The sequence below is a fragment of the Notamacropus eugenii genome, chromosome 4 (genome assembly GCF_028372415.1).
Source record: "Notamacropus eugenii isolate mMacEug1 chromosome 4, mMacEug1.pri_v2, whole genome shotgun sequence".
In the NCBI taxonomy this organism is placed as follows: Eukaryota; Metazoa; Chordata; class Mammalia; order Diprotodontia; family Macropodidae; genus Notamacropus; species Notamacropus eugenii.
In genome coordinates this window covers 368920654-368939609 of record NC_092875.1, presented here as the reverse complement: position 1 = coordinate 368939609, position 18956 = coordinate 368920654, and the positions used below count along the sequence as shown (strand labels likewise).

The 18956-nt window shown below is 36.9% G+C and overlaps 1 protein-coding gene across 1 annotated transcript in view; it reads left to right on the top strand.

The window, feature by feature from the left end:
- The window catches only part of MYO10 (myosin X), a 254020-nt gene that overhangs the window by 152152 nt on the left and 82912 nt on the right, over positions 1-18956 (top strand). Inside the window, exons 10-19 of the mRNA XM_072605464.1 lie at positions 4821-4950; positions 6094-6212; positions 7428-7574; positions 7745-7845; positions 7949-8015; positions 9219-9311; positions 10031-10099; positions 10670-10752; positions 12856-12964; positions 17837-17917. Of these exons, the coding sequence (XP_072461565.1) occupies positions 4821-4950; positions 6094-6212; positions 7428-7574; positions 7745-7845; positions 7949-8015; positions 9219-9311; positions 10031-10099; positions 10670-10752; positions 12856-12964; positions 17837-17917 (999 nt within the window). The remainder of the gene's footprint in view (positions 1-4820; positions 4951-6093; positions 6213-7427; positions 7575-7744; positions 7846-7948; positions 8016-9218; positions 9312-10030; positions 10100-10669; positions 10753-12855; positions 12965-17836; positions 17918-18956) is intronic.

Sequence of the window (18956 nt, the reverse complement as noted above, 5' to 3'; positions counted from 1 at the left end):
GTGAAGTTAAGTGACATCTGTAATGTTGCACAATATATAACAGCTGAAAGTAGAAGCCAGGTGTTCTGATTCAATATAAGACTCTTTTCATTGTACCACTTTGTGTTTTCATCTTAAAATGTCATTCTCTTGTCACTATTACTATTGTTTAATCAGAATAAAGTTAAATTTGTCTGACAGATATCCTTCAAAAAGCCATTGTTTATTCCATCTTAAAATCTTCTGAGTGTTTACAAATGACTTGTTTTCTCTAGCTAGGTTTGGATCCTAGGCTCACTGGTCTGTAATTTCCTGGATCATCCTTTCTCTCCGCACAACCTTTGCCCTTTGTAAACTGAAGGGAGAGGCAGCAAGCTTTTATTAGATAGAGAACCTGCCTTGAAGTCAGGAAACCCTGGGTTCAGGTTCTTCTTCTGAAATGGCCTTTTTAACATTTCAGTACCCTTAAGCAGCTCTGAGCGATGACAAGTTATAGACTAGTTATGGATAAATTTCTTCTGCGGTAAAATAAAGAAGTAGCCTGTTGCATGTAAGGTCCCCTCTAGCTGTAAATCTAAGATCTTGTGAGTGAAAGGGTTAGGTTGCTCTGTTAGCTACGTAAGGTAATAGAAATTTTCTAGATTCATTTTACTTCCTCCCTATGACCAAAGAAAAGTGTTTTGTTCTAAAGCAGAGGTATGGAACTCAGATAGTGTTGAGGGACCACTATTCCTTACATATGAGTCTCTGTGGGCCACATATTGACTTAGTTTTAAAAGAATGCTTTATTGTATTTATTTTGGAATTTCCCAATCCTCTTTGAATCTGTTTCTGACCGTTCACTTGACAGTTTTGTAAGTGTTACTGTGTTTGACACCTCTGATCTAAGACAGGTTGTTATGTAAATATAGTGCCATCTTAATTTCAAACCCACTCTTTTCCTTTCATTTTGCTCCAAGGAATCAATTTTCTCTATGACCACTAGGGTGCACATTACAGCAAGTAGAGCGCTGTCTTCCTGACAGTGCCAAGTTTCAGTAGGATTATAAATGAATTACTTATTATTAGTTGACAGAAAGAGCCTAAAATATTGAATAACATGATATCTTAAGAGAAGACCTCTTCTAGATTATGATTTATCTAACATCGCCTGCTTAAACCATTGGTGGTTGTTTTGTTTTTTCATTTAAATAATTTAGTTCTCAAAATCTTGATCAAATTAAACAAAGAAATGTCATCTATTGGAGAAATGTAAGTCCCACAGGTAAAATAATAATAATAATAATAGGTAGTACATAACACTTTATTTTTTAAAAAACCTGTTTGTCTTAATCCATCAAGATCCTGTTTTTAATTATCTTTGTTACTCCCCTTTAACATCCCTGCTCCAGAATTTGAGAATACAAGAAAAACAAAACTCATTACAAACATGTATATTTGACCAAAACATTTCCACATTATCCAAAAACCATTTTGCCTCATTTTGCGTTCTGAGTCTTTCACCTCTCTCAGGGGGTAGATAGTGTGTTTTATCATAAGTTCTCTGGAATGGTAGTTGAACATTATGCTGATAAGAGTTCAGTACAACTGTATTCAATCTCATTTTTATTCCATAATTCCTCAAATTCCTATCCTTTGTCACCTCGAGAGGAACTGTAATATTTTTGCACATCATTAGAGTTTATTCTACTTAGGATCAATCCTTCCTGAAATCTGCCCTCCTTGTAATCCTCCTTTCTCACTTTTCCCTCGACTCTCCTATTTAATTAACAAAATTAACTTCTGCTCCCAACTCTTTATGTGTGTGATGGTTCATTTAAGAAAGAGATACAGCTTTCAGCCATTCCCCTTCACCTTGTTATAGATGTCTACTTGTACACCTTGATTATGTGAGATAATTTCCCTTAACCTTCTCTTCTTTCCCACTCATCCCTACCCCAAGTGTAGCCTTTCCTCCCTCCCTTTCCATCCTTTTCTAAAAATCATCAAGAAATAATGGAACCACTCTTGTGACCCCTGATGATGATAGAGATCAGAGGGAACACATGTATCAACTCCCCATGTTTTAATGTAAGCAGTTTATTCATGTTTATGCCTTTTGTAATTGTTCATTTGTATTTACCTTTTTATTTTTCTCTTCACTCCTGTGTTTGAACTTCAAAGTTTCTTCACAGTTTTGGGTCTTTTACATCATGAATCCTTAGAAGTATGCTATTTCATTAAAGGCTCATTTTCCTCTGTAGTGTTACATTCATTTTTTCTAGGTAAGTTATTCTTGGCTGTAAACCTATATCCTTTGTCCTCTAGAATATAATATTCCAAATTCCCCGTTTCTTTGTAGCATACTAAATTGTATGTAATCCTGACTATTACTCTTTGGTATTTGAATTCATTATTTCTAGCTACTTGCAATAACTTTTCTTTGACCTGTAATCTCTGGATCGTAGCTGTCATGTTTTTATTTGGTAGTTTCTTTTAGGAGGTGCCCATAGCTCCAATCTATTTCTGCTTTGCCTTCTGGTTCTAAGAGATGGCAGTTTTCTTTTAAAATTTCTAAAAATATGATATCCAGGTTCTTTTTTTGATCATGGTATTGACATGTAGTCTAATGATTCTTAAATTTTTTTCTCCTCATTCTGTTTGCCAGGTCATTTGATTTTTGCTGTGAGATAATCTTAGGTTTTCTTCAATTTCTTTTTCAATCTTTTGACTTTTGTTTTAATATTTCTGGTTGCCTCATAGAGTTCTATTTAGTCTGCTCTAATTTCAGGGAATTGGTTGTTTGGGCAAGGGTTTGTGCCACTTTTGCCAAGTGGTTAATTCCCCTTCCAGCTTTTTCTTCCATAGCTTTCATTTATTTTCCTTTTTTTTTTCTTATTCCATTTATAAAAACACTTTTAATCTTTTCTTTAATTCTTACTTCGTCTCTTCTAGTCTTTCTAATTACTTTTGTGGCCAGGTTGTGTTTTACTCTGAGACACTGCTTGTAAATGTTTTGTAGTCTTCTGTATCCGTGTCTTGAGCATCCCTGCCCACCCCTCTTTTTATCGTGGAGTTTATTTGGTTTGTTTTGCCCATTCTTCCAGCCTACTTCTGGGCTGGGCCTTAGTCTATTTTCTTGGGTTATTAAGACTCGGGACTTGCCAGCTTTCAGTGTTCCCAAAGTGGTCTGATCTAGGTCAGAATCTGAATACTTCTCTCCTCCCCCTTCCTCTTCACTGTCCCCTCTCTCCACTTCCTGGTCTGAGCTCTGCAGTTTTATGATTTGTGTTTGTGTCTGTGCAACAGTAGGTAGCTACTGGATTCAATCGTTGTCAGTCAGCTAGAAAGCTTTATTGGTTCAAAATGGCAGAACTGTAGGCTTTCTTTTACTCTAGGATTCTTGCTTTGTTTATTTCTCTGCAAGAAGGCTTAGGTGCTGTAAGTGAGATTTGGGTCTGAGCCACACAGCTGCTGCTACTGTTTTCTGAATCTTCTCCCTTCTTGGTATACTGCCCAAGGCCTCCCTACCTGAGAACACAGGTCTCCTTCTCAGTCTGCCCTGATTCTGTGACCCAGAACTGGGTATTGGGCAATGAAGCTTCCAGTTTGCAGTTGTCCCCTTCTCAGTGCCCCAGTATAGCTTAGGAGGGCACCCAGTCTGACTCCGGGTCTGCTCTTATCTTTGAGACAGAGCCCTTCCCTGGATGCTAGAGTGCTTTCAGAAGCCTGCCTTCATTGTCCACAGACCTCTCTGTCAGTGGACCTGGGGTCCACTGACACAAATGACTCACTGTGATACTTTTTAGATTTCCCTATTAGGATTCAGTCTGGTGCATTTTCTAGATCTTTTTGGATGAGTGTTTGGAGTGGAGCACACTGTATAGGTTCCTACCACTCCTCCATCCTGGTTCTACCCATCTTTTCTAGTCACATAACTCTTTGTAAAGCCTTTTACATTATATTAGCACATCTGATAGAAAAAAATTTAAATATTCAAATGTATATATTAACCTAAAATTATTTTTCTTTGAACATTTCATATATGAAACTTTGATATTCTGAACATTTCAACCTCTTAACAGAATATTGCACAGAAGTAGGCACTTAATCAATGTTTGATTGAATGTGTGAATTGTCAGTTTTTAGCCCCCATGTGTGATGAAAGTAGCTCCATATGAATTTCTTAGAATGATTCAAGTTACAGTCTAGAGAAATAGAACTAAGTCTATATTTTATTTGTATTTGTTATTGTAAGAGATATAGACATTTTCTTTTACTGATAGTGCCCTTGTTAATTTGTTTCTCAAAGAACAAAAATCTGGAGACTAATAATTCTGTCGCATCCAGCTGCCTTTTTTGTTTGTTTTAACCCCTGAGGAAAGCTTGGAATATATTAATGGAGTTCTCTGTGCCTGAGTTTGTTTGACATTCATACTATGTAGTAAAAATAACATTTATGACTTTGTACTTTGAAGTAGACAAATAAAAGAGGTTTTGGGGGGAGGAGGGGTTGGGTTTTTTATTATTTTTATTAACATCAGCCTTTCCACTTTCGATTATAGTAACTTAACACAGTCCTCAGAAACTTTAAAAAAAATTTTTTAATACCATGTATACTTATCACTTTGGGTTCTGGTCATTATATAACTTTCACTCTCTAGACTTGTCTGTTGTCTGAGTTGATCTTTTTTGCGTACCTGTGATTTGTGATTAAAGAATGAATTGCTTCATGGCATGATAGAACTTAGCCTTTTGCTCTGATATATAGATCTCAGTGCATAATGCACATTACGACTCTTTTGCTAGTTCTTTAGTTTAACAGGGTGAGGAGGCACCACAAATGAATTTTTTTCTTCTAGACTGCAATGGAAGTGATGCAGTTCAGTAAAGAAGAAGTTCGGGAAATTCTTAGACTACTTGCTGGCATTTTACATCTTGGAAACATAGAATTCATCACTGCTGGTGGAGCACAAGTTTCTTTCAAAACAGGTGAGATTGCTTCTTTTTTTAAAATAGAATTTGTAAAGAAAAAAAGCAGGAATAAGAAGACCCAGTCTTTAAACCAGCTTACCCTCTTTTTAAAAATATGATTATTTAATCTCTCTTAATCTCAATTCTCTGGTATGTAAAATGTGTGTTAAGGGAAATGTGATGAAACTAAAGGATATCCTCTGTCCTAAAGGAAGAGATTAGAGATTTCTTACAGCTTAAATATGTGAAGACCCCATAAATGGCCTTTAGCCTAGGTGTTTCTGTTTAACTATAAGAACTAGGGTTTTTTAAGGAAGATGTAAGTCACATTTAGTAATGAGCATAATTTGTGGAGAGGATTCCATAAGATTCTTCTTTTTTTAAAAAATTAATTAAAAATAATGGCCTTTGTTTTCAGTAAGATCTAAACATTGTTTATTCATATCCAGTCAATATCTTCCCACACTTGCTGTCTATAATAAAAGTAAAAGGTTATATTTTGAATGTCTTCGTTTGGAAATGACTTGGTTAGCTTTAGAGTCATCAGCACACTTGGATTTGAAACAAGGCTCTGCTGCTCACTACTTGTATGCTCAGGTAATTCACAAATCATCTGGTTTGGGATTTATCTTAGTCTTAAAGTACTTTGAATAGATGATCTCTAAGGTTGTTTCAAGCTATCAGTTGCGTGATCCTCTGTGGTCTTAACTGATAGAATTATAATTCTAACTAAAAAAAGAATTTTGATTTTTTGCAACTATTCCAGTCACCCAATATAATTGTGTAAGTCTATATGAATACTTACTTGTTTCAACTGTTCTGTAATTTCCAAGGAAAATGATTTCAAGAATATTACTTGCTTAAATACAGGTGTGGGGAACCTGCAGCCTTGAGGTGTGGCCTTTTGATTGAGTCCAAGTTTTATGGAACAAATCCTTTTATTAAGGGGATTTGTTCTGTGAAGTCTGGATTCAGTCAAAGGTCCACACTTGAGGACCTAGAGGACTATATGTGACTGTGAGGCTGGACGTTCCCCACCCCTGCTAGGACATGCTAGTACGGGCTTAAGTCATGTCACAAAGAAACTTCCTGTTCTTTCTTGTACAAATACAGTCTGCATTTTACGTATCTTTTTTTAATTTATTTTTTCTTTTTTGGCAGCTCTTGGTAGATCTGCAGAGTTACTTGGGTTGGACTCAACACAGCTAACTGATGCCTTGACACAGAGATCAATGATACTCAGGGGAGAAGAGATCTTAACACCTCTCAACATACAACAAGTAATTCTTAGTTTTTCCCTAGATCAATTTTTGAAATAAGGGGAAGACTGTGGATGCTTTCTGGAGAAGATAAAATCAAGCAGTTTGGGATGGGGTACCATAGTGGAAGGTGAAGGGTGTCAACCATTTCTAAGTTTGTTCGTAGAAAGACAAACAAAATTAGTCTGAATATGAGAGTTTATTTCTCTCAAAGCTTGCTGCACATAGAGATACGAATGGGAGCTCATCATGAGATATAGTAAACCTAAAGATAGACAGACTAAGCAGACCTTATATCTTTAGAGCAATTCCCTCTCACCCCTCCCTCCCTTCCTGGCTCAGGATGCCTATGTCAGCCAAAATTATGGTCTCCATATGGTTAATCATGATGAAAAAGGAATTTCTTAAGTGAATAGGTTGTAAATACAAGATAAGAGAATTCACAAAGTAGTGTCAGTTGAAAATTATGATCCCAGAATCATAATATGTTTCCTTTACCATTAACATGACATAACATGGTATGTGCCCATAAAATACTTAAGATAAGAAAAATCCCATTATTCAAAATAGTGTCTGGTCAAGGTACCTTGTCTTTGGTAGTCATTAACAGAAGAATGAGTGTTGACACAGGAAGGGGAATTTTTAGCTCACTCAGAGAGCAAAGCATGTCTGTTATGCCAGAGCATGCAGAGCACTATGGTAGATTAAGCTCAGAGGGGGCCACAATGTCTCCTGATTGACCAGTCCAGGTTTCAGGCCTTTCTGAGATCCTGGGGGTTCGGAATGGTTTGAGGAGAGGTCTACAGTTCGAGGAGCAACACAAGGTTACTAGGGACCTTGGGATAAGGGTATCAGAAAGTGGGAAGATATCAGATACTAACTTTGTTGTCCTTTCAAAATTTTGCCTAGAACTGATTCTGAGCCAAGGAAAAGGAAAAAAAAAATTCCTACACTTTCTTCTTTCCATGGCCTTCAAGCTAGAACTGTTAGTGTTAGATTCACCCAAACTAAAACGGGCATTTTGGGGTCTAACTTGAAAGCCTAAAGATCAGGTTCTTACTGGAAAATAATTTCCAGGCTACAAACTTTTGAAGCATAAGTCACTGACAAATTTGAGAGTGAATCTGTTGATTTGTTTAGAGGGGCGTAGACTCATACCATGCCTGCCACATCTGGTGAAAAGGACAAGCCATGAAATAGAAATTGTGTGCTTAATGTGTCTGATCTGTCCCACAGGCCGCAGATAGCAGGGATTCCATGGCCATGGCACTTTATTCCCAGTGTTTTGCCTGGATTATTAAGAAAATTAACAGTAGAATTAAAGGCAAAGATGACTTCAAGTCCATTGGAATTCTAGACATATTTGGATTTGAAAATTTTGAGGTATGTTTCAGAAGATGGGTTTTCAATAATTCTTCCATATGTAAGCCTATTACTGTTAAGTCCTTTATATTTGAAGCACATGCTTCAAATTCCCTTTTTCTCTTCTTGACTTCCATTTTATGAATGGGAAATTTGAAGATATTTATTGTTCAATATTTCTTTCATCTCAGGTTAACCATTTTGAGCAGTTCAGTATAAACTATGCAAATGAAAAGCTTCAGGAGTATTTCAATAAGCACATTTTTTCTTTGGAACAACTGGAGTATAGCAGGTAATCATGGATTCAAAGTACCATTTCCAAAATGAGGAAAGAACAATTGAGAATTTTAAAGTTAGATTTGAAATTAAAATATGACCTTCTGCTTATATTATAGAGAAGGACTAGTGTGGGAAGATATTGACTGGATAGACAATGGAGAATGTCTCGATCTGATTGAAAAGGTAATTCATTGTTGGAGAATGTGTTAAAGTCCCCAGGGTGCTCAGCTGTGTTAATTTGTGCTTCTGGGAACAAAATAGCTTGTACTAACTTGTACTTTAAAGGTGTGAAAGAAGCCAAAGTGGTCTATTGTATTCTAATTCGAGTTGTCTTCCAGCTTTGATAGTTCTGATTCTGTGAGCTTGGTAACATTTCCTACTTTCTACTTTGATTTTAATTTCAGCAGAATCTAAGTTTTTGTATAAATACAAATGTGTATGTAAATATGTTTATATATCTAAATATACACATATATGTTAGGATATGTACAAACATACAAAATATATATGTATATTTTTGAACCAGATATGGTTGGTTATGTTTTTTAAAATTTAGATTATAAGTTGATATCTGAAATTTTTACCAAAGCCGGTGCTGTGATATGTAGGAAAAAAAAATAAAATCCAAAATTCCAGTTACAGAAAATACATGTATATCTTTTTATGGAAATAAAGAATATATGAGGGAGTAGGGAGAGGCATTATGGGTAATACAGAGCTCTAACCTATGTGTGACTTAAAGAAAAATCCTAAGGCTGTCTGAGGCACATGGAGGTTAAACTAATTTGCCCAGGATTAGACAGACAGCTTGTACTTTGCAGAGGAAGGATTTAAGGCAAGGTCTTCCTGACTCCATGCCCAGTGTTATATGAGTCCCAGTAAGCCTCCTTTTTCATTTGATTTTTTAAAAACTATTGTTGTTCAGTTGTTTTCGGTTATGTCCAACTCTTTGACTCCATTTGGGATTTTCTTTGCAAAGATACTAGCGTGGTATGCCGTTTCCTTCTCCAGTTTATTTTACAAATAAGGAAACTGAGGCAAACAGGATTAAGCGACATGTTCACAAAGCTAGTAAATGTCTGAGGCAAAATTTAAACTCAGAAATATGAGTCTTCCTGACTAAGGCATAGCACTCTATCCACTGTACCATCTACCTGCACCTAAAAAAAAATTATTAAAAAAACACTAATATGATCTAAATATTTTTTTCCCTTTATAGTATGGAGTTAAACTTTTTTTTCATTTTTAGAAATAACTATTTTATGTACCTTGTTGTGTAAGTGAGAGGATAGGAAGACAATTCTAATTAAAAACCTGATAAGAAAACTGTCCTTCCCCTTTTATGTTTTAAAAACATTAAACTTGGTTTTTTCTCCCCTCTTCTAGAAACTTGGACTACTTGCCCTTATCAATGAAGAAAGTCATTTTCCTCAGGCCACAGATACCACTTTACTGGAGAAATTACATGCTCAGCATGCTGTATGTCAAAGACCATTTCAGATTCTTCTACCTCAAATAATGAACCTTTGGATTAAGTGTACACCTGATATTTGAGAACATGGATTATTTCCTTACTGCCCACCACTGTATCTCTTTTCCAAACCATAGCACCTTTTTTGAAAATGAACCATAGGGTCCTTCATATCTGATCCACTGCCGCACCATGTTACCAGTATTCAGTGTGAGAGTAGCAGTGATTACATTTACTAACCTTGTGAACCTTAGGGCATCTACCAAGTTACAATACCAGCACTTCTAATTGTGTATATGATGTCTAGAGCTTTGATGACATAGGCCAAGTTGCTGGCTTCTCTGTATGGTATGTTCCATTGACTGCTCCCTTTTTCTTCATGGGCCTGTACTCTGTGTCTGGAGTTCCTTCCTCTCCATCTCATACTATTGTATTTCTACATATCCTCTCAGTTCAGCCCAGCTCAAATATCAGTGAAGCCTTTCCTGGTTTTCCTAATAGAGAAAGACTTCTCCCTCCTCAGACTTGACATAGGACTTCTTAGATACTTAAGTGTTTTTTGGTAGCTACTTCTAAGTGTGTCCTGTGTCCTTACAAGATAGTAAACTCTGTGAAGGCAGAGACCAAGATTTATCTAAACTTTGCATTTCCCCCATTACCTTTGTTCTATATAGAGTGAACACTAAAAATGGTTGTTGAATTGTTCATTTTTTTCTTTTTAATTTAGCATAACCACTTTTATGTGAAGCCAAGAGTTGCTGTTAATAATTTTGGAGTAAAACACTATGCTGGAGAGGTAATATATTTTTAAGATTTCTTCTTCAATGTTTCCAAAGAGCCATAGTTTTGTCAGTGTGGTTTTTCCTCCATTGACACAGATCACAGGTTCTCCATGCTTTTGTAGACATGATTAGGCTGGGGGCCAAAGATACTTAGTAGCTTACCTTCTGATAATGAACTTCTTTGAACTAGGCCAAATGAAGATGACAGAATGTTGATTGTCATAGGATCTGTTCTCAAAGCCTTGTCAGCTTTATGAAAGCTGCCAGGGCTTATGCTGTGCTGGTATAGAGCTTTTGAGAACTCAGGGTCAACTCCACTTTAGTACATCATCAAAGTAGAGTTTTAGTGGAAGATTTCTAAAACTCCCCGGGAAATTCCTCTTAACACCTTTTAGACAATATTTATTTTCTCCAAAGGAGGATAAACTCATTGAAACGTTTTGTTTTTACTGTTGAATTTTATAAAGTTTGCTGAATTTCAATCTCAATCTCTCTCTCTCTTTCTCTCTCCCTCTCTCTCTCCTCCGCCCCACCTCTTCCTCTTGCCCCAAATTCTGTTCCCCTTTTTGGGGGTGGTTTCATAGGTGCAGTATGATGTTAGGGGAATTTTGGAGAAGAACAGAGATACATTCCGAGATGATCTTCTCAACTTGCTAAGGGAAAGCCGGTATGTAACACAACTCACTGAGAAGTAAATGGCCAACAAATACAGATGTGATTTGCTACTGAATTATACTATGTACATGCTTTATATAGTAATATCTGAAATACTAATATTCTTCTAGAACATTCTGTAATAGCCTGCCCTTGGTAATATTTTTATTAACCACAGCACAAATAAAAAAGACACGTAACATAAATATCTTAGTGCTGTAGCTTAAGTCTTTGAATTCTCTATTCTAGTTCTTGTTACTTCAGGAGTAGTCAGGAAATTCTCAGAAACAGCTTTGAAACCAAATTTATTTTATTTCACTTGAAAATATTGCTTACCATTAGAGTATGCTACAAAGTCAAAGGGATATGACAGACCTTAAAAACTGGTTAGTCACTGATTTAAATACTAGTATTTAATGTTACTAAGGGCAGCTAGGTGGTACAGTGGATAAAACACTGGGCCTGGAGTCACAAAGATCTGAATTCAAATCCTGTCTCAGACACTTATTAATCTGTGATCCTAGGTAGGTTACTTCAACTTGTTTGCCTCAGTTTCCTCATCTCTAAAATTAGGTGGAGAAGGCCTTTGTACATGAATCCATGTTCGTCATTTGACAGCTAAATGCCCGGCTCTGCCTTGGAAAGACACAGCTCCATGGTGAAACTGTCTCACCTTAACATTTTCATAGCCCATAGATTTGAATTCTTATTTCTAGTGTGAAAATTATTTGATATGGAATCCGTAATTTCTTTTCTTCATCCTTATTCCTGATGAGTGAACAAATGTTTTTATTTTGTTTATAAATGAAACATAGTTTTTTATTATAACAGAAGTATAGAGAAGCTACTTGATTTTAAAAAGTAAAAAGCTCAAATTATATTCAGCAGCTTAGTTTAAAAAGCTTGTTAGGAAACCAAATACATTTTGTTCATTTTGTTTAGTCATTTCATTTGTGTCCAACTTCTCATGACCTGTTGGGGTTTTGTTTGCTGGAGTGGTTTGCCGTTTCCTTCTCTAGCTCATTTTACAGATGAGGAGCTAAGGCAAACAAGTTAAGTTGACTTGCCGAGAGTAACATAGCTAGTATGTGTCCGAGGCTGGATTTGATCTCAGGAAAATGAGTCTTCCTGACTCCAAACTTGGCACTCTTATGTACTGTGCAACTTAGCTGTTACAAGTAGTGGACAGCATCACAGGGTGGTTGTAACTTACTGGGTTCACATTAGGTTAAGGGTCTAGTCCTCCAATTTCTAGACTCAGGAGGTTTTTTGGTTTGCTTTTTTTTTCGAATTCTCTTCAGTAAATAGTAAAATAAACACACTATGTGCAAGACACTGAGGATTTTTCTTTACCTTGTAAGAAATTTCCATGAAAGTTCTCTTTATCAATGCAAATCTGATGCTCTTCTGCAGCTACTTCTCTTGGGGAGCTGTCTGGATCGGTGAAAGGTTAAGGGACATGGCCAGAACCACACAGCCCCATATTTTACCAGTCAGGTATTCTTGACTCTGGAGCTGCGCTTTCTTCAATAACTGAAGATAAAATCAAATAGTCCTTGCTCATATTCTACTAGTAAATACAATATTCACAGAATTAAACAAAGTATAGACAAAGTAGTATCTAGTGCTACCCTTTCCCTTCTCTCTCCCACATTATTTTCCTGATGAAACATAGACCCACTTGGGGGAACTGATTTACCCAAGGACATACAACTAGTAAGTGTCAAAGCTGAGATTCACACAGTCATACCTACAAGTGGGGACACAATCCCTTTTTAGATTTAGAAGGATCATAGATTTATAGCTGGAAGGAACACCAGAAGCTATTCCATTTAACCCTTTCATTGTAACAGTGAGTCACCTGAGGCCAGTGGGAGCTGTAAAGTTTGTCCAAGTTTTCTGAAGTAGTGTCACCTCAGCACAGATGAACGATATCATGATTCCCATGGCCAATCTGTTCTTGATAATAAGCTTGCAACCTTTAAAAGTAGTGTTAACTTAGATTAGAGTAAATAATTTTGAGTTATCAGATTGAACAAAGGACTGTAATCACAGGAAGATGAAGCATACTAATCTTATGATTACTTCTGTGAAGGCTTTGTTGTTTCTCTTTTAGACTTGATTTCATCTATGATCTATTTGAACATGTTTCAAGCCGAAATAACCAAGAAACCCTGAAATGTGGAAGTAAACACAAGAGGCCCACTGTCAGCTCACAGTTCAAGGTTAGTTTAAGGTGTCAAGGTGTCTTTCGTGTCTTATTGTTTAATGTCATTTTAAAAATTGAAAATGCATCAGGAAGTATTTTAAAAAAAAAATTTAAGTTTTCTTTCATTTTAAATCAAAATTATTTGTAGAAATAAAATCCTTTTATTTTTAACAAAAAAATTGCATAGCTGTTTTAATTGTGACCAGAATGGTATTATCAGATTGTGCTGTTGATGAAATACTTCACTTGAACATAGGATAGGTTTCTTCCAGCATTTGTGTTTATCTCCTTTTCCTTTGTGTCCTTAAAATGTTCTGATGAAAAAAATTAACTGGTAGATTTTCAAGATTGAATATTAAAGAAAATTTTAATTGAGTAGGCATTAATTAATTTTCCACTATATGCCAGATGCAAAAGTCATATTCAGGTGCATCAGATGTGAACCCTGCTGCCAGGGAACTTCCAATCAATATGCAGGAGAAAGGAAAAATATACAGATAATCCTAACCCAGCAGAGAATGAGATATATGCAAAGGAGAGGTTTAGGCAAACTGCTGTGAAATTTGAGAAGGAACTTTTTGAGAATTGAGAAGAAATTTGCTGGAAAGATAATAGTAAAAGCTCCAGGAAAGAGCGGAACTTCCATGGACAGAAATGTGGGACCATTGTTTTCTAGGTATGTGGGGGTGGGGAATGTCATGCACAAAGAGAATAGTGGCTGTTGTCACTTCTCTGTATCTTTGTTTCTGTCATAAAAGCCAGGATAGAGAAGGGGAGGAAAAGAACAGGAATCAAAGAATATTGCACTTTGGCAGGAAAATGGAATGTATGAAGGGGACAGGTAAATTGAAACCAAGATTGTATAGGTAAATCAAAACCAAAGCTGAAGAAGAACTTTATGAGGTAAATAATGGGAGTCCCTGAAAGTTTTTGATGAAAAGGATGAAGTATGTGATCATAATAGTGTATCAGGAAAATTATTTGGACAGCAGTAATTGGAGTAGGGAAAGACTAGAGGCAGAGAACTAATTTAGGAAGCTATTATAATAGTCTAGGTGAGAAGAAATAAGGACATGATGATAGCTTCCACAGAAATTGAAAGGAAGGGGATTGATACTAGAAATGCTGCAAAGGTAGAATCAGTAGAATTTGGTCATTTGGATGTGTGGGATGAGGCCAAAGTTATAAGGTAATAGAACCCTGTGAGCCAAGTACCCTGGAAAGATGATTTTAACAGAAAATCAGGAGGTTAGGAGGAGAAGTAAATTTAGGGGAGAAAATGACAGGTTCAATTTTTGATATTTTGAGTTTGAGGTTCCAGCAGTCTCTTGGCAATAAGGTACTGGGAGCTCTGTGGAGAGGGTGGTGGTTGGGCAGGGAAGATTGGTTAAAGAGGCTGGAGGAGAATAATAATAGTGTAGTGTTGTGTAGCCAGAGAAGAGAAGAGGGTATCATAAAGAGTGGGATGTTCCACAGTGTCAGATATCAGTGTGTGTGTGTGTGTGTGTGTGTGTGTGTGTGTGTGTGTGTGTGTGTGTGTGTGTGTGTGTGTGTGTGTATGTTTGTCCTTCGTTGCTGAAGAAGACCATGCCATCAGAGAAATAATGACATGACTTGCACTTGACTTTGTTCTGAGTGAGGGAGGGCTGTGCAGGTCCCCAGCCTCACTTCTCCTCCGGAGCCATCTGAATCCAGTGACCAGATATTCATCAGGATGACTGGAGATGAACCAAGATGAGGGAATTGAGGTTAAGTGACTTGCCCAAGGTCACACAGCTAGTGAGTGTCAAGTGTCTGAGGTGAGATTTAACTCAGGTCCTCCTGACTCCTTCACTGGTGCTCTATCTACTGCACCACCTAGCTGCCCCATCAGATATCATAGGAAGATCAAGAAGGATGAAGGTGAGAAGGAAAGTTCATTTCTAAGTCTGTTAGTGACTTTGGAAGAGAGTTTTCAGTAGTCAGTCTAATAAGCATTTATTTATTAAGTGTCTACCATGTGTCAGGCATGGTGCTAATCAAGTTTTAGGAACACAAAGAACCATTTCTCCACCCCCCAAAAAAATCATTGCCCACAAGAATTTCATAGTTGAAGACAGTAGATTCCTAGGGATAAATGTCAAGCTTCAAAGGATAAAGGAATGAGATGAAGGTGAGGTAGTGGAAGCAGCAGGTACTGACTTTTTTTCTAGGGTATTCCAAAGTGAAGGGGAAGGAAACAGGACAGTCCCTGAGGGCTGGACCTAGAGCCATGGATACGAGTGGCTGGAAGTTGCAAACAGGCAAATTTAGGCTTTCTGAAGAAGGAAAAACTTCCAAACAAATGGAGCTCTATAAGAGTGAAATGGGCAAGCTTAGGAAGTCATGGAAGTAGAAGGTAATCTTACTCCTTTATTGACTAATGTCTCTGGCATCAGAATTCCCTCCCAATGTGAGATTCTATGATTCTGTCTTCCTAAAGTGACAGGGAAATTAAGAAAAATTAATAGAATAAAGAAGACCTGCTCATGTCTACAGGTAACAGACAAGAAGTTTATGAGAAAGAGAGATCTTTGGTAGAGCAAAGTTGAAGTGAGATGGCTTAGTGTAAATGTAGTACATGGTTTCCTCAAGCAGCATGTTATAGCTCATAGTAGGAGGAAAAGGATGGTAGGATTTACCCAGGATGAAAGGGGGTAATAAGGTAGAAATAGCAGAAAGTAAACGAAATAAAGAATTCAAGGACAAGGAAGAGAGGATATTGTTAAAGCTGCTGACCACAGTGTCAAGGAGTAAAGTGATGGCCTGAAGAGCTTTAAATGGGAGAATGGGGAGTGATGTTAAAGGACTTTGAAAGTCATGACAGAAAATAGAGCAAGAATAATGGTGTTGGAGAAGTGGAAAGGCCTTAAAGTCAGAAAGGGGAATTTCAGAGTCCAGAGTCTCAGTGTGGGAAACAGGAAGTAAGTTTTATTTCCACACTTCCTGTTGATGGGAGCATGAGGTAGTACAGTGAGGTGAAGGTCAGAAAACTACTGCTCATGCTCAGTGAGTTGTTTGAGGGAAAGCCTATCAGGAGAACATAGAGTCATATGGCCGGGAGACAGCAGCCCGCGAAGTTCAGAGTTCCGAATTCTATCAGGGTCCTGCCTCATTGGACCTGGTCGTAGTCTTTCCAGTGGCCATGCTGGAAGCTGCCCGTTCCTTCAGGGGAGGAACATGGAAGGTCTTCTCCCTTCTGAACTCCACTTTTCATAAATTTTTCTGGATACCTTTTTTGTGTGTCAAGTTCGTCTCTAACAAGAGGAAGCATAATTTTAAGCAGTCATATCTAAGGTCTGAGGATTCTTGGGAGTTGCTAGTGTCAGGGAATGGAGTTTATTGTAGCTGACATCAGGAAACTGTGAACATGGGGAATTGAAAAGTTTTTAACCTTCCTCTTGAAATTTCCATGGATGATGGCATGGAAAGGGGTAATAGGGAGGACTACTGCCAAAAATTACAGGGAACCATAGGAAAGTAATCAAGGCTTTGCTAGATGAAAGTGACCAGAATCGAGAGAAAATGGCCTCAGTTTCATAAAAGAGGAGTTGTTCATGGTGGGGATAGGACAAATGTTAGTGATGATAGAAACAGCAGTGTTGAACATGGAAGTGAGATAAATATTTTTTATGCAACTTAATGACGGAACAATCTTACTGCATACCTTTATGTTCTTTTTTTGTTCCCATTTTTTAGCTCATTTATAAACCTGAAAATGGAGTCAGAGGACCTGAGTTCAGATTCTTCCTCTGATGCTTACTTTTTCTCTGACCTTGGGCAAATCATTTCTCTTCCATGGGTTTCAGTTCTTTTGTCTGAGAAAGGAAAGGAGGAAAAATAGATGGCCTCTGGCATCTCTTTTGGCTCTGAATCTGTGATTTTTACCAGTGGGGGATATAAACAGTTGTCCTCTCTTCTCAGAAAACTTAGATTTTAGTTAGAGACAGACGATACACACACAGAGTCTGGCAGTCAGTCAGCAAACATTTATGAAGTATTTACAAGGCAACCTATCTTGAGTCCCAAAAGAGTGGCATGCTTCTATAGGAATTGAGAAGAAGAAGAGGCATAACCCTGGGCTTTGGTGGTTAGGGGAGGTTTCAAGCCAGAGGTGACCTTTAAGAAGGAATTAATACTATTGATTAAGTAGTGAAAGGTATATTGTAGGCAGATGAAACAACTGGAACTTAAGCTGAGGCAGGATGCTCAGTGTGGGTAGTTTAGTTTGACTGTTCAAGTATTATTATTTTGGAACTGGAGAGAGCTGGCCAGACTGATTTGTGAACGTTAAGGAATTACAGGCTTTACACTGTAAACGGAATACATATTTCCTGAAAATTAAAAGATCATTTGAAAAGGATGGTCACCCTCCTCCCAGCTCTTTCCTGAATGGGAAGGGATGGCAGTCCTTTTCCCATTCAGTTTCTGCATAAGTAGAAAAAGCAGTCAGTTACATTTCTGAAGAAAAATGCTAAATTAGAAGACATTGCTAGAATAGAAAAATAATGTACTTTTTAAAAAAAATTTAAGTTTTGCTTTTGCTACTCCCTTTTGTTTAAAAAAAAAATGGATTAGTTTTGTATGTAGGTAGAATAATTATTTGGACTAGTAGCAGTACTAATATGCTTTTCTGTAGTGTGAGACTTAATATATGAGGCTTTCCCCCTGCCTCTCAACATAAATAATAGTGTCTCCTATAAACTTCTTTTTACATTGGACTTAGACTTTTAAATAAAAATACAAAGAAATGTCTACTCTCTCAACTAAGATTGCTATTAGAAGTGCTTTTGGGGTGCTTAGAAACTAAAAGGGTAAAATAATAGTAACTAAATAAAAGAGATTTTTTTTTTTTTTACCTTTTCAATAGGACTCTCTGCATTCCTTAATGGCCACATTGAGTACATCTAATCCTTTCTTTGTTCGGTGTATCAAGCCAAACATGCAGAAGGTAAGACTTAAGGTACTCTCCGATCTGGATGACTTTCTATAGTATTTGGCTTCTTGGAATGAGTGTCTCTGACGGGATTGGGAGTGGGAGAGTTGATTCTCATTATTTTAGTTTCTGGCAGGTCATTTGGAATGTATTTGAATGTATTATGTGCTAATCATGTACTCACACTATTACTCAAATCTTAGGTGGGAATTTTCATTCTAAAACTAAAAGCCAATTATATCTCCATTTTACTTTTGTGGAAAATGTCATTACACTTCACAGAAGTCTTTCATTTGTAATAAAATGAACAATTTTAAATGTTTTCAAATTTGTATTTAGCCTCAGGTTTGAAATTCTTTTTTGTTCCTCCCTGGGTTTGTATGTATTGTAAAAATGTTGTTTTGTTCATGAAGCGGGCTTGAATCTGTGTTCTTATATGTTACCTTCCGGTGGCTTCAATATTCATCTGAACTCTATGATTTTAATTTTCCAAAGTGCGTGCACCTGTTAGATACTGAATGTGAAGGGAAGAAAAGCAGAGGCTATCTAAATAAAGGCATTTTGTTATTAGCTTTGCCTTTTATAGTTATTTCTCCAAAGTTGTAGGTTCAGTGCTTTTCACAAATGGTCAGAGAGTTCTGTTTTGTGTTGAGGGAAGTTAGTCTCGTTTAGGAAAACTGATTTTGGCAGTCCTGTTTTTATGACTGGAAGAAACCTTCTCCAGTAAAATCCAGTTGGTTATATGAATGGAAAGAAAAGGTGGAATCAGCTTTACTGTGCTCCTTGTATACTATAAAGAAATGTGTTAGCTCGAAAGAATATTATATTCAATTTGTTGACCCATAACTAAAAAATAACTGGGTAGAGTTTGGCAAATGAATTGAAACTGATATGTGAAGAAAGTATTTAGTTTAAAAGAGAAAACATAATTCCAGCTTTTCTGAGTTTTACATGTAAACAGTAGGTGCTCCTACAGGGTCTTACTGCATTCATATATATATATGAAATGATGAATTTTTTTGTGTGTGTGTGTGTGTGTGTGTGTGTGTGTGTG